General features: G+C 35.3%; 1 protein-coding gene across 1 annotated transcript in view; it reads right to left on the reverse strand.

Moving 5' to 3' along the window:
- The window catches only part of LOC132721565 (nucleosome-remodeling factor subunit BPTF-like), a gene marked incomplete at its 5' end in the record, with an annotated part of 145789 nt that overhangs the window by 110630 nt on the left and 7723 nt on the right, over nt 1-27436 (reverse strand). Inside the window, 5 exon segments of the mRNA XM_060705888.1 lie at nt 11634-11774; nt 14129-14152; nt 14154-14512; nt 17358-17594; nt 20096-20633. Of these exon segments, the coding sequence (XP_060561871.1) occupies nt 11634-11774; nt 14129-14152; nt 14154-14512; nt 17358-17594; nt 20096-20633 (1299 nt within the window).

A 27436-nucleotide genomic window follows, 5' to 3' on the forward strand; every position in this document is an offset into this window, starting at 1 on the left:
CACTGTAACGGTGACCTTGACCCTAGGGGGTCCAAATGCAATACCAACCCAGGTCTTCATATAAGCTTCCTATACACCAAATAAGATTACAGTATCTCATTCCTAACTCTAGTTATTGTCCGAAAACCATTTTTCTATTTTTCGTAACGGTGACCTTGACCTTGACCCCAGGGAATCCAAATGCAATACCAACCAAAGTCTTCATATAAGCTTGCTATACGCCAAGTTTGATAACAATATCTCATTCCTAACTCTAGTTATTGTCCGGAAACCATTTTTCTATTTTTAGTAACACTGTAACGGTGACCTTGACACTAGGGGGTCCAAATGCATTACCAACCCAGGTCTTCATATAAGCTTCCTTTGCACCAAATTAGATTACAATATCTCATTCCTAACTCTAGTTATTGTCCGAAAACAATTTTCTATTTTTCCTAACGGTGACCTTGACCCGAGGGGGTCCAAATGAAATACCAACCCAGGCCTTCATATAAGCTTGCTTTACCCCAAGTTTGATATCCTACCTCTAGTTATTGTCCGGAAACCATTTTTCTATTTTTAGTAACAGTGACTTTGACCCCAGGGGGTCCAAATGCAATACCAACCCAGGTCTTCATATAAGCTTGCTATACACCAAGTTTGATTACAGTATCTCATTCCTAAGTCAAGTTATTGTCCGGAAACCATTTTTCTATTTTTAGTAACGGTGACCTTGACCTTGACCCAATAGGGCCCAAATGCAATACCAACCCAGGTCTTCATATAAGCTTGCTATACGCCAAGTTTGATAACAATACTTCATTCCTCACTCTAGTTATTGTCCAGAAACCATTTTTCTATTTTTAGTAATGGTGACCTTGACCCCAGGGGGTCCAAATGCAATACCAACCGGAGTTTTCACATAAGGTTGCTATATACCAAGTTTGATTACAATACCTCATTCCAAACTTTAGTTATCGTCCGGAAACCACGATGTGGGCCGACCGACAAGCCGACTCCTATATACCCCCCCCCCCCCAACTTTGTTTGTGGGGGTATAATAAACCATTTTTATACAAAGTTCAAGGCACTGAAACTATTCAGTGTTAACCTTTTGTAAATTGCATATTGCATATTTGTAGCCAAAATAATGGCTACATAGATTTCCACAAAAGTATGAGAGCTGAAACTGAAAATTCAAAATTTTTCAAACATTCAACAGTGATTAATCTAGAAATTCCTTACAATGCGTCGGATGACGCACATTTTTGAAAACGATGAGTCCTTTAGCAAAATCAATGAGTCATGTAGCAAAATGCATCTTAGCAGAATTTTTTTTAGTAGCAGCTCCTTTTAAGGCTTTATTTATATATTAATCATAGCATAAACAGTAATATTCTTTGAACTTGATAAATATTCAGGGCAATAACAGAGCCATAACTTTGTGTTAAATAGTAAAATCTGGAAATGCCAATGAGATGTATGCATACTACATAACTAATCAAGGGCCATAAATCTGAGTTATAAGTATCTGACTGGAACAAGGCGACTATATGCACATCTCCTCTTAGTATCCCATAAAGTTTCGTTGAATTTCCGCCAGTAGTTGCAGAGAAGTAGCGCGGAAACAAATATTTTTCTATATGCATACTGCATAACTAATCAAGGGCCATAACTCTGAGTTAAAGTGTCTGACCCGAACAAGCCGACGATATGCGCATCTCCTCTTGATATTGATGATTCCCATAAAGTTTCGTTGAATTCCAGCCAGTAGTTGCAGAGAAGTAGTGCGGAAACAATTTTTACTCTATATGCATACTACATAACTAATCAAGGGCCATAAATCTGAGTTAAAGGGTCTGACCGGAAAAAGCCGACGATATGCGCATCTCCTCTTGATATTGATGATTCCCATAAAGTTTCGTTGAATTCCAGCCAGTAGTTGCAGAGAACTACTCCGGAAACGATTTTTACTCCATATGCATATTGCATAACTAATCAAGGGCCATAACTCTGAGTTAAAGTGTCTGACCCAAACAAGCCGACGATATGCGCATCTCCTCTTGGTATTGAAGGTTCCTATAAAGTTTCGTTGAATTCCAGCCAGTAGTTGCAGAGAACTACTCCCGAAAAGATTTTTACTCTATATGCATACTACATAACTAATCAAGGGCCATAAATCTGAGTTAAAGGGTCTGACCGGAAAAAGCCGACGATATGCGCATCTCCTCTTGATATTGATGATTCCCATAAAGTTTCGTTGAATTCCAGCCAGTAGTTGCAGAGAACTACTCCGGAAACGATTTTTACTCCATATGCATATTGCATAATTAATCAAGGGCCATAACTCTGAGTTAAAGTGTCTGACCGAAACAAGCCGACGATATGCGCATCTCCTCTTGATATTGATGATTCCCATAAAGTTTCGTTGAATTCCAGCCAGTAGTTGCAGAGAACTACTCCGGAAACGAAATTCGGACGGACGGACAACGCCAAAACGATATCCCCCTCCCGATTCCATTGGCGGGGGGATAAAAAGAATCTACATGAAAAACCCCAGGTGCACAGCTTCACTGTGTTGTTGATCATCATTCCTGTAAGATGGCTCACACAAAACAGAACATTCTGGAATGGTCAGGGCAACTCTACAAATACTGAATAAATCCACAATCAAACCCCCAGGTGCACAACTACATATGCAACTTCTATTTCTATAAAAAAAATATTTTTGAGATATACATGACACAAGTTGAAAAATGCAAATTTTTACTAAGTCAAGGGCAATAACTCTACAAATACTGAATAAATCCATACGCACACACCCAGATGTACAACTACACATGCTGATGAACATTCATGTAAGTCAAGTACTTTTTGAGCTATGTGAGATACAAGTTAAAAATTGTAAGTCAAGGGCCACAACTCTGACAAAACAGAATAAATCCACAAGCAAGCTAAACCCCAGGTGCACAACTTCACATCCTGAGCAATATTCCTGTAAAGTTTCATGACCCTAAGTCAAATACTTTTTGAGCTTTGTGCAACACAAGTTAAAAATTGTAAATTTTAACTAAGTCAAGGGCCATAAATCTGACAAAACATAATAAATCCACAAGTGAAACCCCAAGTGCACAATTTTACATGCCGATCCACATTCCTGAAAATTTCATGGCCCAAGGTCGAATACTTTTTGAGCTACGTGCGACAAAATCTAGGTCAGCTGATATCAAAGTTCAATTTTACATCTAAAACTGTGCAGATGGTCCATTTCATAGCTGTACATCAAAAGACAAGCAGGCCCTTGGGCCCTGGGTCGCTCACCTAAGGCATGGGTGTATGCCTGTATTTAGAGTTTGTGAAGACAAACATTCTTAGTTTCAATTGAACTGGGTAAAAGGTGATCTCAGTTTTACAAAGGTTTCCCCAAGATCTGATCAGGTGACTTAGTTTCTGAACCTATATGACTTAGTTTCAAATCTGCACTTAGTCTTGTTGAGATATATATGTTGACAAATATCTTTTGGAATCGGGTTAAAAGCGTCAATAACATCGCAAAAATGTATGTCACAATATTTTGTGGCCAATGTGTAAAACTATAAGAGAATAACAAAGACTACAAGTAAATGAACAATTTTTTTATTGATACAAAGACTTGAAATTACACTGTTTAGTTGAATACAGTCTGAGTGACAAAGATATCTGAAAGATAGATCTGTTAAAAAGAAAAGAACATGGAGCTATAATGATTAACAAGAAATTTGGCAAAGCCACAAAACCAGGTTTTCAATTATATCCATTGTTTGTTCGTCTTGGAAACTAAATACAAGCAACATACAACATAACTTTATGCATAGAAACAGTACAACAAAATAAACAGACGACAGAACTTACTGTGTCACAAAAGCTCACCTTGTCACTCTGTGACAATCGATAAACACCCTTTTCATCCTAGAGACATTATTTGAACAATCTTTGTAGAGGACCACTAACAGATCATGTTACATACCAAAAATCAAGGTTCTACCCCTTGGGTATTTTGACAAGATTTTAAGATTTCCCTTTATAACTTTATATAAAACTGAGACTGAGGAGCCCCCTGGCAGGGCCCCTTTTGACACTAGCATCACCATTTGAACAATCTTTGTACTGGACTACCAGATGATGTTACATACCAAATATCAAAGCCGTAGGCCCTCTGGTTTTTGACAAGCAGATTTTTAATGTTAAATCAATAAGCCCCCTGGCAAGGCCCCTTTTCATCCTAGAGACATAATATGAACAATCTATGTAGAGGACCACTAGATCATGTTACATACCAATTATCAAAGCTCTAGCCTTGTGAATTTTGACAAGAAGATTTTCCCTATATAGCTTTATATAAAACTGATGAGCCCCCTGCCAGGGCCCCTTTTGATCCTAGGGGCATAATTTGAAAAATTCTTTGTATTGCATGCCAAATATCAAGGCTCTACGCTTTGTGGAATTTGACAAGGTTTTCACAACATAACTTTACATAAAACTGAGGAGTCCCCCTGGCAGGGACCCTTGTGACCCTAGGGTCATAATTTGAACAATCTTTGTAGAGGACCACTAGATGATGTGTCATACCAAATATCAAAGCTTTAGGCCTTGTGGTTTCTGGCAAGAAGATTTTAAATAATTTTTTTCTTTTAAATCGATAAGCCCCCTAGCAGGGCCCCTTTTTCATCCTAGCGGCAAAATTTGAACAATCTTTGTCGAGGACCACTAGAACATGTTACAAACCAAGTATAAAGGCTCTACGCCTTGTGGATTTTAGACAAGAAGAGAGACCGCCTCCGTGGTCGAGGGGTTAGAGTCGATGACTTCTAATCCAGTTACCTCTCTGGCGTGGGTTCGATCCCCGGGAGATGCTTTGGTAGTTTAGCGCGGAGGAAGGTAGTCTAGTACTGGTGTAACTCTCCAGGAACGATGGTTAGGAAACTACCCGCCTATATGACTGAAATACTGTTGGAAAAACGCGTAAAATGAAACAAACAAACAAACAAACAAACAAAAGACATGAAGATTTTCTCTATATAACTTTATATAAAGCGATAAGCCCCCTAGCAGTACCCCTTTTGATCCTTGGGGCATAATTTGAACAATCTTTGTAGAGGACCACTAGATGATGTTACATACCAAATATCAAAATTATTGACCTTGTGGTTTTTTGGGGAGGCTATGCCGACCCAATGTTAATAACTGTTCGTCAAATCTTACTGCCGCGGTAATCAGGTCAAAAAATAGTACCTTGATCTTTTCTAAGCTGACTCATCACTCATCACAGACATTTACAATATGAAAATATTTTCATTCTTTAATTTCATATCTGCAATTTGTAAAGATAATAATTCTCTGAAAAATTCTTGATTTTTGTTTAAATCACTACTCCGTGACGTCATACTGCCGCGGTAATCAGGTTTAGGCATACGTACGTCTGTAATAAATAGTTCTGGTATGAAAACCCTTCAAAATAATAACTTTATCAATATTTTTTTAACAAAAAGCATAAATGAAAATTTGTAAGTAAATGCTTTAATTTAGTGGCAAATATTCTTTATTATTCTTGATAACAATTTATCAATTACTACGCAGCGACCAACTGTTTATGACGGGTCATTAACTAGAACGTTCCAACACCGTATTCTCCATTCTGTACACCGGTCTTACTGACGATATTTGAGACCGGTGTATATACAATGCCGTATTCTCAATATCATGCATGTTCTTTTGTTGTTATAAACCATTAAAAGTCCTTAATATTTTTTAAAGACAAATAATTGTAAACTGTCGCTTACATCAGAGACATGGATCATGCTTGCGTGATAACTAAGGAAAACTAACTTATTAGTACACCCCAGGAGGCTGTACGCGGAAAACGGTCATAAACCGCTATATCATAGCTGTTAGTAAATATTTTGCATACATTTAACTAAAAATTCACTGATGGTGATGAGCATATAGTTTGAAACATTATATTCTTGAACCATTATCGCCGAAAAAAACTATTTAACTACAAAACCCCTATAAGGACCTTCCGACAAAATTCCAGCACAGTATTACATTTTACATTAGCAAAATAAAAAAAGCAATACTTATATTTTCATCTTACATAATTCATTAATCAAACTTTTAACATAAAAGTATATTTGGCAATTGACAGATCCCTACTCTGATCTTTTATTTGTATAGGAATAAATTTAAACATGTGCTCTTTTGTTTAGGAATATTTTGTAGTGAAAGTCTTATATATTCACTGATCTCATAATTAGAATTAGACAGGTCAGGGATTTATACAACCAGTTGTTTACTTAACTATGCTCATTTTAATCCAAATAGAAACATTCAAATATTTGGGGTAAAAAACATGACCAAAGTACCTAGTAGTCGTTTACCCGGTGGTGATCCCATTAAACTGATTATAGATTCGAATTGATTAGAAAACACAAATAGAAACATGTGTTTCCGTACAACAAAAATCGGAAGTAAAGTGAACAGTTAATTGACAGAAATATGTGGTCAAATATGTTTTAACAAAGAAATAATTATTTCAGAGAAAGACGCAAAGATCAGTATGACCCCGTATTGTGTAATTAGAAAGTTTATTCAATTCTAGGGCATACATCATAATTTGATAGTCCATGTGTAATAAAATTCAAATTTTCAATACAGATTATGAGGTACATAAAAAATATTAAAGAATAAGAAGCTTTAATTAAAAAAACAAAAACAAAAACAAAAAAAAAACCGCATACATATACAAATTACTTACAGTCGAGCATCGGGAAGTCATTAACATATCTTACGAAACTTTAATTTGAAAACGATATTTGCGCGCGCTGAAGTGATTAATGTTTATTTGAAAAATAAAAAAAAAGAACTTTTATGTTTGTGTTCTAAAAATAATTGGCGGCATAAGAGGAATTTCTTATTCATTTTACAACACTTGAAAAATTACTACAGAAAATGTGTTGTTGTTTTTTTTGTTTTGTTTTCAACAAAAGTGAGTGTGTTTTAAGTTTATTTATACTCGGCGCCGGAATAACCATATGTCCGAGATTATAGCATCTGGGACGTCTTTTTCAAGCAGATTCTTCCTGGAAGCCCATTCTTCGTTCTTTGGTGGTAAAGGAGACGACAATACCGTCAAGGCATCAATTTTCTGACTGACGACAACAAAAACGGCATCTATTAGCGCCAAACCTCCAGAGTAAGTCACGACAGGTCAACCAATCACCTCTGGTACTTATGATGACTTGACTATGTCCTTCCGTGTGCCTTCTCCGCGACGTGCACGCCTCTGGAGGAAATTGGAGAAGTTTCAACAAAAACTTCCAAAACACGCCATTTATAACATCATTCATAGCACTGACGGCTTCGATGTTCTCATCTATTTGCAGGAAATGGTCGACAGGGAAAACCCTACGTAATAACCGCACACCCTGTTAACAACAGATTTTCCGCAGTATATATTTCAAGCTAGTGAGGTTTAAAAATACACAAGCTATCGATTAACTACCATTAGTTGGTTGAGTGTTGGCGGTAAAAAAAGAAGATATAACTTCCTGATCAATTTTCACTTAGGTTGATTCAGTTTTGAATAAGCTTTGCAGATATGTATTTTTTCAAGAAATATTTAGCTTTAATATTATCCGACGCCGTCAGTAATGAAATGGGAATAATTTTCTGAAACGTGATTTTATTCGAGATTTGCTTCTGGAGAAGACAACCTTCTGTCCGTAGAGCATGAATATTAATACTCATCACAAGACAGTATCTTATTGATCTCAATTATGGTACATCTAAACGTGTATAATTTTTATGTTCAATAAAAATGTTGCATCACTTGCAGTTGTTATTATCATTCAATAATATTAAAATGACATAAAGTATTTATGATGAACAGTCCTAGAATATTTTGACACAGGAACTTGAAATTCTATCAAATAATCAATATTAATTATAATATCCAAATATACCCCCTATATACTATAAAATTTTTTTATAGTATATAGGGGGTATATTTGGATATTATAATTAATATTGGTTATTTGATAGAATTTCAAGTTCCTGTGTTTGTGTTTTTTTATAGTATATAGGGGGTATATTTGGATTTTATAATTAATTTTGGTTATTTGATAGAATTTCAAGTTCCTGTGATTTTGATAAGGAACCGTCAGTTGTAAAATGTTATTGTTATCTGATAATGAACAGTCGTCATACTTGCTGGTATGTCATTTATTATTGACAGTTTAGGTTTTTCAAAATTTGTATGATTAACAGTCCGAATGTAGACCTCAATGAAATGTTCTGGAATATTAACAAAATGAATAGTCAACCACATTAACCATATATATGAATGGTTGAACACAACAGTAAGGATAAATAGCGCAATGTGCATATCTTTTTATTTTGGTAGCATATTTTAAGCAAAAAGAAAAGACACTATAAGTCTAAAACATTCTCTCATAGCCTCCCCATCAGTACATTCAGTGCTTTGATTACAAGAAGGTTTTTAAAAATCAAGTAACCCCCATGGCCAGGCCCTATTTGATCTAAGGGGCATAATTTGAACAATCTTTGTAGAAGACCACTAGATCATATTACATACCAGATATCAAGGCTCTTGACAAGATTTTTTAACATTTTCCTACATAACTTTATATAAAACTGATGAGCCCCCTGAAATTTTTTTTTGAAAATTTTGAACATTTGAACAATCTTTGTAGACAACCACTAGATCATGCTACATACCTAATATCATGGCTCTACACCTTCTGGTTTTGCCAAGAAGATTTTTAATGAATTTCATTCTTTTTAATAACTTTGGTAGAGCTTCATGCAAGGAAAATGCCTACAAAGTTTAATGAAAAAGTGCCATGCGTTATTTGAGAAGTCTTTTAAATATAAAAGTTAAAACACGAACGGACGGACTGACGGATGGACGATGGACAACACAGTGTCACAAAAGCTCACCTTGTCACTTTGTTCCACGTGAGCTAACAAGAAAGTAGGTCAAATCATTAAAGTCTAGGTCAGCTGATATCAAAGTTCAATTTCAATACAATCTTAAGCTATGCACATGGTCCAAATTTCCTAGCTGTACATCAAAGGACAAGAAAGTAGGTCACATGTCAAAATCTAGGTCAGCTTTTAAATATTCAATATTGAAATTCAATTTTACATATCAAACTGTACACATGGTTCAGATTTCATGGCTATACATCAATGGACAAGAAAGAAGTGCACTGTCCCCTAAGACAGGGCAAAATTTTTACCCAATAACTTAATTCAAACACTCTTGATACAGGTCCACCAGATAATGTTTAATGTCAAATATCTAAGCTATAGCTTTCTCCCATTTAGAAAACTTTTCTGTAAAGTTTCTGTTTTTCTTATATGTGCATAATGAAAATCAATGAACCCCGGGGTGGGGCCAATTTTGACCAAAGGGCTGTAATTTGAACAATCTTGGTAAAACTCCACTACACAATGTAAAACATCTAACCTGTAGCTGGAGAAGACTTTATATATATAAGGAAACCATATGAGCGACAGACTTGAAATCAAATCCAAAGATATGAGACCATGTGTCAATGATGTATGCCAAATAATATCAAGAGGCTGTGATACATAGTTGCTGAGAAAACTGTTAAGAAAATTTCCTACCATTGATCATTAATGTCGAAAATTTAACTAAGTTAATAAACAGGAAGTGAATGAGCGACCAGGGCCCTCAATCCAAATTGGGGGAAGTGGGTCGCTGCCCTCAGCAGGGGGAATTTAAGTGTATGGGGGGAATTTTCCTCTTTTCTGTTATGATCAAATATCAAATAAACTTATTTAAATATAAGCTGTTTTTTTATTTACATGCATATTATTTTTTTTAAAAATCCCAAATAGGTAACACTAAACTGTTCAGAAGTGATTGATAAGATTTGAAGAAAATTTTTTAACACCTTACTGTACACCATCAGACCTTTATGCTGCTTAGCTTTCTTTATGATTCACTCCCCTCCACCCCCCCCCACCCCACAAAAAAAATAAGCATTAAGAAACACATTCAGACAAATATCTCCATTTCCACTAATATGAACAATACATGGACCTAAAGTAAATTCTATTCATAAACTACATTTCTAGTGTTCTAACACACCTTTTAATAAGACAAAGCTTCCTTTTCTTGACATTGTAAAACAATCGTAAAAATTCGGCATCGCGAAAATATGTGACAAATGAAAATTCGTCTGTTTTCTGTTTACACATCCACAATTCTAGTTGTTGCTGATGTAAATTATATAAAATTAAATGTATTGTTTATTATAAGTTCGTTTTCCATCAGTTATTTCATAAAGTATCATGAAAACAAAACTTACAAGTTTGTAATTTACGGCAAAATTTACTGTGGTTGGTATAACATTTTGAAGACAAAAAAATGATTTCATTATTAAACAATTTGAAATCGAATTGTTGATGGGAATTGTGTTTTTTTCTGCATATTTCTGTTGAAATTTTAGCATTTTTACAGGATGAAAGGCCAACATGTGACAGTAGATTTTGGGGGAAAAAACAAATGGAAACGTGCAGACATGTACTGTACGATATTCCGCTTACAGAATAGCCGTCAAATAGATGGATTTTAACTTTCCAAAAAAACATTAGTTTTCATTTTTTTTCTTTAACACTTTATATGTTTTGAGGGGGAATTTTTACCTCTGTTAGGGGAAAAAAACATACTATTTTGGTGGGGGACTGCGGCCGATAATCGGCCGCGGATTTGGTTGATCGAGGGCCCTGGCGACAGACCTGAAATAGAATCCCACAGTATGGGACTATGTGTCAATGCTGCATGCCAAATATCAAGAGGCTGTGATAAGTAGTTGCTGAGAAAACTGTTACGAAAATTTCCTACCATTGCCCAATAAGTCGATAAAAAGGAAGTGGATGAGCGACAGACCTGAAATAGAATCCCACAGTATGGGACCATGTGTCAAAGGTGTATGCCAAATATCAAGAGGCTGTGATAAGTAGTTGCTGAGAAAACTGTTACGAAAAGTTTTTCCCCGCCCGCCCAACATTCACCATACTAAAAATTGTGAAACCCAGCCAAAAATCAATGACCGCAGGGCTATAATTTGAACAATCTTGGTTGATGTTCAACAGACTATGGCTTATGCAAATTATCTATGCTTTAGGCCAAATGGGTCTTTACAAGAAGATATTTTAAAGTTTTTATTACAATTCTTTTTGGTTTCTGCATGGAATCAAATTCTTTAAACAACTTTGGAACACCTACATCCAAGGAACAATCTTGCCAAGTTAAGTTGAAATTGGACAAGCAATTTTTAAGTTCACTATATAATCACACACACACACGCACGCACTCGGGCAACCACGCATACACAAATTGCTATTATGCCACCACATAGCAGAATAATGCTGCAGTGGCATAACAAACAGATGTGCATAATCTCCAGACTGCCATCTGCGAATATTTCAAGTTTCATAAAAATACTTTCAGTTTTTTTGCATTATCAAAGGGACAGACAGACACACAAACGATTGGAGGGTAAAACCTAAAGACCCGTCCGATTAAACAGGTAGGGACTAATTAAGTATTAAAATGACAATACCTGGTGCTTAAGCCCAAGAGTGTATTTGATCCATATAACCGGTCTGGCCAATTCTTCCTCAGTTAATTTCTTCTGTTCTCTTTCCTTTTTCTTCATTTCTTCTCGATCTAATGATGTGATGCGTTTAAATCGAAACATGACCTAGCAATGAGAGTTTGATTATATAATATCTATAAAACCTTAAATTACTTTTCCTTTATGTAACAAGATTTCATTTCTGATTGTTTGTTTCATTTTACACCTTTTTCCAACAGTATTTCAGTCATATAGGCGGGTAGTTTCCTAACCATCATTCCTGGAGAGTTACACCAGTACTAGACAACCTTCCTCCGGGCTAAACTACCAAAGCAACTCCCGGGGATCGAACCCAGGCCAGAGAGGCAACTGGATTAGAAGTCATCGACTCTAACCCCTCGACCACGGAGGCAGTGGTATTTCATTTCTGAAAAAATGCTATGCCACGGCATTAATATAACAGAAGCAGATTTTTTTTGTTTCTATAAAATTGAACTTTGCAATAATGCAGTAGTGTTTAGTGTATTTGGGGGTCCAGGTCATATTTCAGCATGCCAAATGAATGGCAATGTGCAGATGTGTCTATAATTTTGGGGGAAAAAACAAACGGAAACGTGCAGACATGTACTGTACGATATTCCGCTTACAGAATAGCCGTCAAATAGATGGATTTTAATTTTCCAAAAAAACATTAGTTAAGAATTAAAGATTCAAGAATAAAAGAATTTTTATTTGACAACAAATCGCTGTATTTAACTTAGAAATGAAGGTACATTTACTTTTTCTTAAATACGGTCTTTTCACATAAGCGTTATCAATTTCTAAAAACATAAAAAACCAATTACCATTTAAATTCATCTTTATATAGATGGTGTGAATCATAATGTCCTGATAATAAGCTCAAATTGTTTCATCAAATATTCCTGCAAATTAGAGTTCATGACCTCTAACCAATTCATAAATATCTTTCTGAAATCTTGCTAGAGATCATGACCTTTAGATTAACTCCAAGCTTTTGAATCTTTTTATCAAAAAATTGCATTACATGTTAAAAGTCATTCCAATATAAGTTGTGTCCCTCCAGACAAGAAGAATTTTTTTAAAGTTTCTACTATATGTACATAATGAAAATCAAAGACCCCCAGGTAAGGGGCAATTGTGACCCCAGTGCTGTAATTTGAACAATCTTGGTATAGGTCCACAACACAATGTTTTCATGCCAAATATCTAATCACTAGGCTTTGTCAATTCAGAGAAGAATTTTTTTTTTTACTATATACATTCACTGGAGCCTGGATATAGGCTCTCCGAATATAACGCTTATCTCAGTATAACGCTCATAAACCTTGGCTCCAAAAAAAAAAATTGTATTTTTCGCCGATCATGATTTTTTTTTCATGTATAATTGATACCCCACTGTATCTGCTATAACGCTTGTTCAATGTGTCAGTCAAATGCAATAAGCAGTCGTAATTAGGTTACTTGTGAGCACAGGTGTGGAAATCATACACTGGTAAGCGTAATTCCACTCTTTTGTTTCATTTGAACTGTTGATCAGTCAGGTATCAAAACTGTTATAACATCTCAAATTCATAGCTATGCTCTCTCAGTCTTCAAATCACCACCCTGGTCTGTAAATACTTATTTGGGCAGTGTGACCTAGTTTATGACTTCAGGTGATTCATAATCAAACTTGACCTAGAAATCATCAAAACAACCTTCCTGGTCCATTTCCAGATATTTGGATCAAAACTGCAGCCATTGGAGTGTTAACAAGATTTTTCTATTTTAAGCTCTTGTGACCAAGTTTTTTGACCAGAGATGACCTATATTCATACTTGACCTAGAAATCATCAAAACAACCTTCCTGACAAATTGCCAAATATTTGGATAAAAAATGCAGCCACTAGAGTGTTATAAAGATTTTTCTATTTTTTTGCTCCTGTGACCTAGTTTTTAACCGGAGATAACCATATTCCAAAGTTGACCTAGAATCATCAAAACAACTTTCCTGATCAATTTCCAGAATATTTCAATCAAAAACTGCAGCCACTAGACTGTTAACAAGATTTTTCTATTTATAGCTCCTGTAACCTAGTTTCTGACTGGAGATGACCCATATTTGAACTTGACCTAGAGATCATTAAAATAACCTTCCTGACCGATTTCCAGGAAATTTAGATCAAAACTTCAGCCACTAGAGTGTTAACAAGCCTTTTTTATTTTTAGCTCCTGTGACCTAGTTTATGATTTTTTCAGTAATCTATAACACACACACAGCATCGCACATTGCAGTGGCATAAAAATCATTCAAACTGAAATTTTAGTAATTTGTAAACTAATGAATTGATATTATAAATAACAAATCATATATTCATATAATAGCAACACAACCATTTTTCATCTCCAAAAAGGATGTGTAATCAGTTCCCTAATGCTAAAATAAATCATTAAATAAGAAAGTTTGTAAATAATCATACAAGTGCTTCATGCCAAACAGGTAACAAACAGTACAGGTTTAATTACATGCACCAGTATTGTCAAGGCTAGAGAGAAGTCCTCAGGCTTGGTACAATGGTGCAACGCTTTTAACCATGACTGACGATGAAGCTGCCAATTCGGATGAAGAAATGGAGATGCTAAACTGCTCTCTAGTTGCGCCAGGCTCAATCTTAGAGTAGAAACAGTCATGATCTTGTTACCATTTGTTGTTCCATTCCATTTGAACTCACTAAGGTTGGTAAGGCTGAACTTATGAGATAAGTAACGCCGCTTGTCCCGCTCTTCATTATGTTGATGTTTATTTAAGGCAAGAGTCTGAGTGGTGTACTGGTTAACATATTGCTTGTAATTACCATCCATACCTGAAATATTTTCAAGATTTCTTTTTAAACATTTCTTTCATGGCCCAAAAATGCAGAAAAAACAAGCTAACAAAACAGGTAGAGTACCACTATACAATGTTGCATACCAAATATCTAAGCTAAAGCCTTTACAGAATAATAGAAAAAAATTGTGTTTTTTATATAAACATTTAAGAAAATCAATGACTCCCTCTGGCAGGCCAATTTTGACCCCAGGGTTTTTATTTGAACAAACTTGGTAGACAACCACTAGAAGATGTTTCATTCAAAATATCTAAGCTCTAAGGATTTCCTTTTTTTACAAGAAGATTTTTTGTCTTTTTACTAAACACATATAAGGAAAATCAATGACCCCCTGGGGCGGGGCAATTTTAACCCCACAGCTTTTATTTGAACAAACAGGGAAGGCATCCACTAGTAGATGTTTCATGCAAAACATCTAAGCTCTAGCTCTTTTGGTTTTTACAAGAGGATTTTTTTTTTATTTTTAGTACATACATACAGTCAAACTTCGTTTTACTATATGTACATAATGAAAATCAATGACCCCCGGGGCGGAACCAATTTTGACCCCAGGGCTTTAATTTGAACAATCTTGGTAAAGGTTCATTTCGCAAAGTCTCATGCCATATATTTAACCTCTAGCCTTTGTCAATTCAGAGAAGATTTTTCAATTCAGAGAAGAAGATTTTTCAAGTTTTTACTTTATACATATAAGGAAAACTATCGCCTCTGGGGCAGGGCAATTTTAACACTAGGGGCATAATTAAATAACAACTTTAATAGAGGAACCATAGATGATATTATATACCAAATATCAAAGCTTTAAGCCTTGTACCTTCAGACAAAATTGTTTTTAAATTTTTTACTATACGTACATAGTAAAAATCAATGACCCCTTGGGGTGGGGCCAATTTTGACACCTGGGCTATAATTTGAACAATCTTGCTAGAAGTTCACTTCACGTTTCATGCAAAATATCTAACCTCCAGCATTTGTCAATTGCTAGCAGATTTTTTTTTAAAGTTTTTACTATAAGTTTTTACTATATACATATAAAGAAAACCAATGACCCCTGGGGCAGGGTCGATTTTGACCCCAAGGCTATAATTTGAACAATCTGGGTAGAGGTCTACCAGACAATGCCTTATGTAAAATATCTAAGCTCTAAGCCTTTTGAGTCTTTACAAGAAGGTATTTTAAGTTTTTACTATATGTACATATAGTGACAATCAATGACCCCCGGGGCGGGGCCGATTTTGACCCCAGGGCTATAATTTGAACAATCTTGGTAAGGGTCTACTAGAAAATGCCTTATGCAAAATATCTAAGCTCTAGGCCTTTTGGGTCTTACAAGAAGGTATTTTAAGTTTTTACTATATGTGCATATAGTGAAAATCAATGACCCCCGGATGGCTTGAAGTAGCGCGTAAATGATTATTGGTCTATATGCATACTGCATAACTTATCAAGGGCCATAACTCCGAGTTAAAGGGTCTGATCGGAAAAAGACAATGATATGCGCATCTCCTCATAACATTGAAGGTTCCCATAAAGTTTCATTGAATTCAAGCTATTGGTGTCAGAAGTATTGCGGAAACGATTATTGCTCTTACTGCATACTGCATAACTAATCAAGGGCTATAACTCTGTGTTGAAGGGTCTGACCAGAACAAGGCAACCATATGCGCATCTCTTTTGGTATTGATGGTTCTGGTAAAGTTTTGTTGACTTAAAGCCTGTAGTTGCATAGAAATAGCACGGAAACAATTATTGCTCTATATTATGCATTCTGCATAACTAATCAAGGGCCATAACTCTGAGTTAAAGGGTCTGACTGGAACAAGGCGAAGATATCGCATCTCCTATTGGTATTAAAGGTTACCATAAAGTTTCATTGAATTCCAGCCAGTAGTTGAAGAGAAGAAGCGTGGAAATGATTATTGCTCTATATGCATACTGCTTAACTAATCAAGGGCCATAATTCTGAGTTAAAAGGTCTGACCGGAACAAAGCGACGATATGCATATCTCCTTTTGGTATTGAAGGTTCCCATTAAGTTGCATTCCAGTCAGTAGTTGCAGAGAACTAGCACGGAAACGAAATTCGGACGGACAGAAGGACGGACGGACGGACAACGCCAAAACAATATCCCCCTCCTGTTTCCATCAGCCCCGGATAATTAAAATATCCCCCTCCAGTTTCCATCAGCCCGGGATAATTAAAGCCTTCTGGGTAAACGTCATTTAATGATTGACTTTTACATTTTACGTATTATTACGTCATAACAAACAAATTGGTAACAACAGCTCTAATTCTGTATAAATTAACCTTAATTGCCTTTATCACAATCAAGAGGTGTTAAAAACATGTCTCGCCAGCTGTCACTTGTTCCGAACATGCTGACCCACAACTTTTAGTTGTCTTTTTGTGTTCCACTGATAAGGCATGATTTTCACTATATTTCTGCTGTAGGGACCAGAGATCAAGTTCGAGAATTTGAGTGATCTGTGTTCAAGTGATCCAAAGTAGAACAATATATATTTCATAGAAATTTTGCCGAAACTGGGCGATGAGTTCGAGCAAAGGGAGGTATTCAAGCAATCAAACAAAGTTTAACTGTATAAAGAAAATCAATGACTCCTGTTGGGAGGCCATATTGACCCCAGGGATTTTATTTGAACAAACTTGGGAGACACCCACTAAACCTGATTTTATCATGGTATGGAATTCTGCATGGAACTGAATTCTGAATTTTGAAGGACGCACAACGGACCAGAGTGATCACAAAAGCTCACCCTTGAGCACTTTGTGCTCAGGAAAGCTAAAAACAAAACATGGATACCTAGTTTAAAGTAAAGTTGTTGGGAGAATATGGATGATGTTGAAGCAAGTTTACTACGAGCTATCCTTGTTATCTCTCCATCCTTGTTTATAATGAGAACTTCGTCAGTGGATGATGTATTCATGGATTTCACATTTGAAGTAGTAGTCTTAATAGTAGTTCCCATCACAGAATCTGAGAACAACTTAGGAGTTAGGGATCCAGTCTTGGACCTTGTGATCATTGTTCTCCCAACATCTTAAAATAAAGAAATAATAGTAACATGTAAATATAATATAAATCAAACAGATATTTATGATATTTAACAGAATGTCATATTTGACTTGTCAAGGTCATTCAAAGGTTAGGGTCACACTTGGGTTATCATGTGAATTTATCATCAGTGCTTTTTGTCCAATCCAGATATGAATAAATCAAATTTCTACATTTTGACCTTGATGGTAAAGGTCAATTAAAGGTAAAAGACATATCAGAATAATTCAACATGTCAGTTTTGTCATGTGTTCTTATCCAAATCTATAAAGACCAGAAATGTGTCCATAGGAAAAGGATCCCACTGTTTTGTCAATCTATTGATTTAGAACAGGACAGTATGGCAAACAAAGGAAATTCTGCATGACTCCCACTACCCCTAAATCTAATTTTATAACCTAAAGTATGCTTAAACAAGAGGGCCATGATGGCCCTGAGGTCGCTCACCTGTATAAAGGCCCCCCGAGTGGGGCCAGTTTAAACCCCAGGGCTTTTATTTAAACAAACTTGGAAGACACCCATTAGAAGATGTTTCATGATGTTAAGTTTTTACTACACACATATTATGAAAAACAATGACCTAGCTATTTGGGTTTTTTCAAAGAAGATTTTAAGTTTTTGCTATACACATATAAGGAAAATCAATGACCCCCCAGACAGGACCAATTTTGACCCCAGGGCTTTTATCTGAACAAACTTTGTAGACACTCACTAGAAGATGTTTCATGCTTAATATCTAAACTCTAGGTATTTGGGTTTTTTCAAAGAAGATTTTTTAAGTTTTTGCTATACACATATAAGGAAAATCAATGACCCCCTTGGGCAGGGCCAATTTTGACCCAAGGGCATTTATTTGAACAAACTTGGTAGACACTCACTAGAACATGTTTCATGCTAAATATCTTAGCTCTAGCTCTTTGAGTTCTTTAAAAGAAGATTTTTTAAGTTTTTACTATATGCATATAGGGAAAATCAATGACCCCCTGGGGCGGGGCCAATTTTGATCCCAGGGTTTTTATTTTAACAATTTTGGTAGACACTCATAAGAAGATGTTTCATGCTAAATATCTTAGCTCTAGCTCTTTGGGTTCTTTAAAAGAAGATTTTTTAAGTTTTTACTATATGCATATAGGGAAAATCAATGACCCCCTGGGGCGGGGCCAATTTTGACCCCAGGGCTTTTATTTGAACAAACTAGGTAGACACTCACTAGAAGATGTTTCATGCCAAATATCTAAGCTGTAGCTCTTTGAGTTTTTTCTTTCGGTTGCCATGACAACCAGAGTTCTGCATGGAATTAAATTCTTTGAACAATTTTTAAAGGTGACCACCAAAGGAACATTCCTGTGAACTTTGGATGAAATTGGCTTAGTGGTTTATGAGGAGATGTCATTTAAAGTAAAAGTTTACGGACGACGGACGATGGACGGACGAAAAGCAATCACAAAAGCTGACCCTGTCACTTTGTGACAGGTGAGCTAAAAATGAACAAATGGCAATAACTTCAAAATTAGGCAAGACAGAGTTATGGTTCTTTTGCACAGCACTTCTATTCAATGAGATCTATCTACCTACAAAGTTTCATGTTGATACTTGTTACAAAGTTATGTCCCGGACAAGAATAGTGGACGGACGGATGTTCTAACGGGACACTCACTGTAATAATGTGGCTACTATATTGTTCTCTATTGTTCTTTTCAGCCACACAAAAGAAAATAGCCACATAAAAACCTTACGGAATGAATGACATAAAAGAGAAAGAACAGTTACTTATGTCCCTCTAGCCACATTATTACTGTCCTGTGAGAGCGGACGGACAGACGGACGGACGGACTGACAAAGCGGCGACTAAATGCTCATTCTTCGGGGAGCATGAAAATGTAGATCTAGAAATCCTCCGACCCCTAAGCATAATACTTCAAAGCATAAGCAAGATACAGTCCCAAAAAACAAATTTTAATATTCTTATTTGACCTTTGACCTCTGGTGACCTTGACCTGAATTTTGTGTGAGACAACTCAACTCAACATGGTGAACATTGTGCTAAGTTATAGTAAAATCCATCCTTATATAGAAGTTATACTCGCAAACGAATATTTTATTTTGTTATTTGACCTTTGACCCCTAAGTGTGACCTTGACCTTTGCCATAGACGACTCTTTGGCGCGACACTCTGCCTTACTATGGAGAATATTTGTCCCGAGGTAATTAAAATCCCTCAATGCATGAAGAGGTATAATCTCTGGACACAGGTTTTGCACTGATCCCCAAGTGTGATCAAAAACTTTGAGCCGTGGACCTGGGTTTTGTGTGCGACACACCACCCCATTATGGTGAACATTTGTACCAAATTATTTTGTAATCCTTCAAAGAATGAGCAAGATATAGACCGGACAAATGCAGACCGCCGCATGATGGACTATGGGGGATCACAATAGCTTACCATGAGCATGTTGTGCTCAGGTGAGCTAAAAATAAGTTCTTACTTTGTTGCCCATTTTCCTGCTCCTCTTCTTCAGATTTCTCTGCATTCTCAGATTTCCTTGGAGCTAAACTGATCTTCATCTGAGATCCCTCCTTATTCAGCAGTACAAAGGTTGTACCTGGTTTTGATGTATTTGGACACACTGACTGAATGTTCATAATACCTGGCATTTGTTTACCATCTGAGCCAATCACAATAACTTTATTATCCCCCTTTGCTGCCTGTGATGAATTAATATTGCCATTTTGTTGTGAAGTATCACTGTTAGGAGAGATATCCTTATTTGGGGTTGGCTCTCGAGAATTTGACTGCTCCCCTGTTTTAATTTCTGCACTAACAATCCTAGGTTCTATAGTTTTGACAACATGATCCCCTGAGGGAGATACACTGATAGATTTTGAGGTTATTGTTGTTGTAGTTGTGGTTGTTTCAACAGTTTCTGTTACTTCAACTTTACCTATATCACTTGTTGTGATGATTTCTGTTGTAATACCATAACTGTCAGTCACAGTTGTTATGTTCTGTGAGGAAACATTTACCTGTGTAATATATAATCAAGTCAACAAATTATTTTACTAGATATTACAGACTCTTTTCCTGAAATAGTTACTACCTAAAAACAGAGGCATTCCGTATGCCAAAACATCACTTATACAAGAAAATATGAATACAAAGGCTATCAATGGAAGCTGCTCTTTTACTACTGTGTTCATCAGCATAAGTTACGATTATAAATCCGAATAATAAATCTGTAAAAATATATAACTTATTCTCTCTCTGTCTCTGTCTGTCTCTCTCTCTCTGTATATATATACAGAGATATATATATTTATATATTAGACAACAGGGTTTTTATTTAAAACTTGGTTGACGGTAGACATCCACTAGAAGGTGTTTTATGCTTAATATCTAAGCTCTAGCTCTTTGGGGTTTTTTAAAAAGATTTTTTGTTGGTTTTTTCCATATACATATCAGGAACATCAAAATACACCCCCCCCTCCACCACCAGAGCAGGGCCAATTTTAACCCAAGGGCTTTTATTTGAACAAACATAGTGACACTCACTAGAACATGTTTCATGCTTAATATCTAAGCTCTACCTACTTGGATAATTTAAAAGAAGATTTCTTAAGTTTTTCTTTTATACATATTAGGAAATCCAAAGACCCCCTGGGGCGGGGCCAATTTTGATCCCAGGGCTTTCATTTGAAAAAACTTGGTAGACTGTCACTAGAAGATGTTTCATGCCAAATATCTATGCTCTAGCTCTTTGGCTTTTTAAGTTTTTTCTTTCGGTTGCCATGGCAACCAGGGTTCTGCATGGAATTAAATTCTATGAACAATTTTTAAAGGTGACCACCAAAGGATCATTCCAGTGACATTTGGATGAAATAAGCTTAGTGATTTATTAGGAGATGTTGTTTAAAGTAAAAGTTTACAGACGGACAACTGGTGGACGCCGGACAAATTGTGATCACTAGAAATGTGTCGTTTTCACGATACGGATGCCCCTGCATGCAGCCAAAATTTCAGATGTTATAATATTTAGTTCCAAATTTGTTTGCACAAATTATTTTTTCATTTTAAGTTCAAAGCCCTTAAAACTTTTCAATGTTAACACAAACCATTTTTATTCAAAGTTCAAGGGTCTGAAACTATTCAGTGTTAACCTTTTGTAAATTCCATATTGCATATTTGTAGCCAAAATAATGGCTACATAGATTTCCAGAAAAGTATGAGTGCTGAAACTGAAAATTCAACATTTTTCCAACATTCAAGAAAGATAACTTTGTCCAAAATCATTGAACCATGACCAAATTCAAACTTGAACTGCTTATTCCTAAGATGTTTCTATACGTCAAATTTGAGTTGAATGTGTACAACCATTGGGGTGATAATGAACAGAAAATTAAAATTTCTGATTTATTTTTCAAAGTTCAAGAGGGATAAATAACTCTGTCAGCTATCATCAAACCATGACCAAATTTGAAATTGACCAATGCATTCTTATGACATATCCATATCTTTAATCCGAGTTGAATATGTAAAACCATTGGGGAGATAATGAACGGAAAATTAAAATTTCTGATTTTTTTTTTTTCAAAGTTAAAGGGGCATAACTCTGCCAAAAATCATCAAACCATAACAAAATTCGAACTTGACCTGAGCATTTTTTTATACTTATCCATACCGTATGTCAAATTTGAGTTCAATGTGTAATACCCTAGAGGAGATAATGAACAGAAACTGAAAATTTCATATCATTTTCAAAGTAAAAGGGGCATAACTCAAAAATCATCGAACCATGACCAAATTCGAACTTGACCTGTATTTTCTCATGACATATCCATATGTAAAATTTGAGTTGAATGTGTGCAACCGTTACTAAAATAATGAACGGAAACTGATGATGACGGAATGACAGAATGAAGGAAGGACGAACAGGGTAACACTATATGCCCCAGCCATTATATGGTGGGGGCATAATACAGAACATATATATGAAGTTTGAAGTAGATACGTTAAGAAATAAACTTGCCACAATGCAGATGAGTCTAGTGAATTTGGTGGTCATGGCATAAATTTCATGACTGTGCATTAAAGGACAAGACAGTAAGTCACTTTATCACTTTAAGTCACTTTGCCAAAATCTAGGTCAGCTGATATCAAAGTTCAATTTACATAGACAGGGTTCCCACAAAGAAGAGAAATCAAAATTCCCTGAATTTTCCCTGACCAAGACCATTTTTCCCTGACTAATAACAGCGTCAAGTTTTCACAATCTTTAGAGGATTAAACATATTTTTTTTATATGCTGGCCCACTCTTCCCTATATTAGCCAACCTCTTCCCTTCCTTTTTTATTTTAAATTATTTCAGATACATGTACGACGTATATGTATATAAGCATCAATTGTTATTAGCTACTTGTGTAGTTTACTTTCAATTAGCATGAGTACATTTATCCAAAATGAAAAGTATTTGATAACATATGTCATGCTCAAATATGTTTCATTCTCAAGCATATAAAGCAGTGTAATCAAAACATTGAGATACTAACTACCATAGCTAGTTTTGTACAATTTCTGCTATATACTAGTATTATTTAAGCTTTGCCTTCATTTTGCTTTTCATGAAGCCACTTCATTACATGTCTTATTGTTTCTTGTTAAAACAAAAGTTTTTAATTGATTACTAACATTTATTCAGGTAAAATGCATGCCTATTTTAGTCAATCCTGCATTGATTACACTGCTTTGTATGGGGAGGGGCCAAAATATAGAAGATTGCATTTGTGAACAAGAGCTGTCACAGGAGACAGCGAAGCTCGACTAATAAAATACTGGACGCAGTAAGGAGGACAAAACTATGAAAGAAAAATCAATTATGAATAATTATGTATTAAGTTACGGTAAAAAAATTAACATTTGTAAACATAAATTCCAAGATCAAGGGGAATAATTCTAGAAACAGTCACGCCAGAGTTATGAACCTTGTCACACAACATGTGTGTAATGATAAGAAATATATATTTGAAGTTTGAAGTAGATACCTTAACAAGAGCTGTCGGTAGGACAGCAACGCTCGACTATTCTTAGTGCTTGATAGTAAAAAAAGCCTTGATTAAAGGTAAAATTTTCTAAGTAAAGAAAAAGGCAAAATTTTTCTTTAAATCCATATTACAGTTATAGGCCTTGGAGAGAGTCCTATTATGCTCTCAAAGAAGAGTATAAAATTTCAATATGTTTCAAAGCCTTATGTCAATGAATTTTGAAAATATTTGAGGTATTACAAAAACTTTAACGTAAATTCTAAGTCGAAAAAGGGGCATAATTCTGTCAAAATGCTTGATAGAGTTACCTCCTCCTGTCTACATGTTGGGGTCATGATGGTGAACAAGTGTGCAAAGTTTCAAACCCATATGTCAATGGACTTTGAAAATATTTGAGGTATTACAAAAACTTTAACATAAATTCTAAGTCCAAAAAGGGGCATAATTCTGTAAAAATTCTTGATAGAGTTACCTCCTCCTGTCTACAGGTTGGGGTCATGATGGTGAACAAGTGTGCAAAGTTTCAAAGCCATATGTCAATGGACTTTGAAAATATTTAAACTATTACAAAAACTTTAACATAAGTGGTTATGCCGACGCCGACGCAGACGCCGACACCGACCCTGACGCTCGGGTGACTACAATAGCTCTACTTATTCTTATCGAATAGTCAAGCTAAAAAGTAAAGAAGTTATAATATTTCTTAAAGAAAATCTTAAGTTCAAAGAGAGATAAATCTGTAAATATTGCTTCAAGAGTAATGAACATTGTCACATAAAATGTAATTGATGATAAGGAATAAGTATTTGAAGTTTGAGGTAGGTACCTTTAAAACTAAAAAAGTTTTAGTAAAAAATAACATTTTTCTAGAAAAAAAAATCTAAGTTTATGGGGATATAATTTTTGCAATATTGGTGCTAGAGTTATGAACCTTGTCACATAAGATGTGGATGATAATAAGGTACATATATTTGAAGTATGAAGTTGATCCCTTTAGAAATAAATAAGTAACAGTAAAAAATAATATTTTTTAAGGAAAATTCTAAGTTCAAGGGGAGATAAATCTGAAAATATTGGTGCTAGAGTTAGAACCTTGTCACATAAGATGGGGATGATGATAAGGTACATATATATTTGAAGCATGAGGTTGATCCCTTATGAAATAAAGAAGTTACAGTAAAAAATAGTATTTTTTGAGGAAAATTCTAAGTTCAAGGGGAGATAAATCTGAAAATACTATTGCTAGAGTTATGAACCTTGTCACCTAAGATGGAGATGATGATAAGGTACATAAATCGAAGTATGAGGTTGCTCCCTTAAGAAATAAAGAAGTAACAGTAAAAAATAGTATTTTTTAAGGAAAATTCTATGTTCCAAGGGGAGATAAATCTGAAAATATTGGTGCTAGAGTTATGAACTTTGTCACATAAGATGTGGTTGATGATAAGGAACATATATTTGAAGTTTGAAGTTGATACCTTAAGAAATTTATAGTGAAAAATATTTTACTGCACCAAAACTTTAATCTGAAATCTGGACGCGGACGCTGACGCCGGGGCGAGTAGGTCAGCTCTCCATATACTTTGTATAGTCGAGCTAAAAAATGCTATGTCACTGCATCAATATAACAGAAGTAGATTTGTTTTGTTCTATACAATTGAACATAATGCAGTTGTGTCTAGTGAATTTCAGGGTCAAGGTCATATTTCAGCATGACATCTCAAAATAAATGTGCAGATGTGTCTGATGATAAGATACAAAGGTCACAGTGCAATAATTGATAGGTGTTTACTGTATTACATTGCTGTTTTAAACTTTAAAATACAGTTACATTTTTTTTAAATGCTATCTTTACAATTAAGCATTACCTATTCCTTAGATAGTTAAAATTTAAAAGAAGATTTTTTTTATTTTTTATACTACAGTCAAACTTGTATTAAGCGACCGCACAAGGGAAACACCCAAAACGGTCGCTTAATGGAACAGTCTCTTAAGACAAAGCATGACATAAAAGTCAAAATTTACCAATGACATCTTTCTTATGCGGTGGGAATGTTTTACAACTTCATTTTTATATAAATGTTGAATAATTAGTACGCTCGATTATCTAAATGAATGCCAATGTAAAAAATAACTTTCAGATATTTATTGACAAAACAGTTTTGATCCATTACGTACATGTTTGACATTTTTTCCAGATTTTTTTAACTTCTCCGTTGTTTTTCCTTGTCTCCAACACGAAAACACTATTAGTAAAGGTGTTTTTCTGTTGTGCATTTTTTCATTCTAAATAAACAAACTTCATCTAATTTAATTGCTGATCAAGTTCAAGGTCAACTCACTTCAGTCTAAATGTCAACAAGCGAAGCGTATACACCACATCAGTAGGGGCGGAGCGTTGCATTGTTTATTCGATATCATTGGATAATACATGTCACACGTGTACTTAACTTCATTTGCTAACGCTTAAACGGTTTGGGAGATAAAGTTTTTCACACATTTATTTGTTGTGTTTTGATTGTTGACACTTGTGACATTACGAGGCAGCGTTCTCTAAAAACACAATTACTTCACAGGTAAAAGTGGTCGTTTAATGAAATGATTGCTCTCAATTAGGTGACTAATTAGCGGTCGCTGGTCGCGTTGAACAAAAGTCGCTTAATACATTAAAAATATAAGAGAGGAAATGATGGGGGGGGAATTTAAAGTGGTCGTTTAAGACAAAAGTCGCTTAATACATGTGGTCGCATGGGCAAGTTAGACTGTATATGTAAATAATCAAAATCAATGAATCAGCCAATTTTGAACCCTTGGCTATAGTTTTAACAATCTTGGTATAGGTCTATTACACAAATTTTTATGCTAGATATCTAACCTATAGCCTTTGTCAATTCAGAGAAGAATTTAAAAAAAAATTTACGAAATGTATCAACATATAAGGAAAACCTATGACCCCTTGGGGTGGGCCAATTTTGAGGCTATGGGCAAAATTTGAGCAAATTTGCTAATCCGAACCCTTCTAATCCGGAATCCTTTCTTATCCGAACAAAATGTACGGTCCTGATTTTATTTGTTCTATTTTCAATAGTAAACAAGATTGCATTTGAGAAAAATGCTATGCCACCGCATTAATACAACACTAAATAGTAGTGTAGGAACAGATTTTTTTTTGTTTCTTTACAATTGAAGATTGTCATAATGCATAGATCCCTGACCTATCTAATTCTTATTATCAGATTAGTGGTTAAATATATTGTTATTCCAATAAAAGATCAGAGTAGGAATATACCAATGCACTCGAGTCTATTGAATTCGGTGGTGAAGGTCATATTTCACACAGCTTAAATTTCACGACTACATCAAAGGACAACACAGAAAGACACTTTGTCAAAATCTAGGTCAGCTGATATCAAAGTTCACTTTACATCTTAATCTGTGCACATGGTTTCATAGCTGTACATCAAAGGACAAGAAAGTAGGTCACATCATCAAAATCTAGGTCACCTGATATCAAAGCTCAATTTTACAACTAAAACTGTGCACAAGGTCAAAATTTCATTGCTGTACATCAAAGGACAAGAAAGTAGGTCACTGTCCCCTTGGGGCAAGGCCAAGGGTTTAATTCAAAACAATCTTGATACAGGTCCACCAAACAACATTTTTAGTCAAATATCTAAGCTGTAGCTTTCTTCCCATTTTTACTATATACATTAAAGGAAAACCTATGGCCCCCGGGGCAGGGCAATTTTGACACTAGAGGCAAAATTTGAACAACTTTGGTAGAGTACCT

The sequence above is a fragment of the Ruditapes philippinarum genome, unplaced genomic scaffold, assembly GCF_026571515.1.
Source record: "Ruditapes philippinarum isolate M1 unplaced genomic scaffold, ASM2657151v2 ctg799_1_1_1_1, whole genome shotgun sequence".
NCBI classification, from domain to species: Eukaryota; Metazoa; Mollusca; class Bivalvia; order Venerida; family Veneridae; genus Ruditapes; species Ruditapes philippinarum.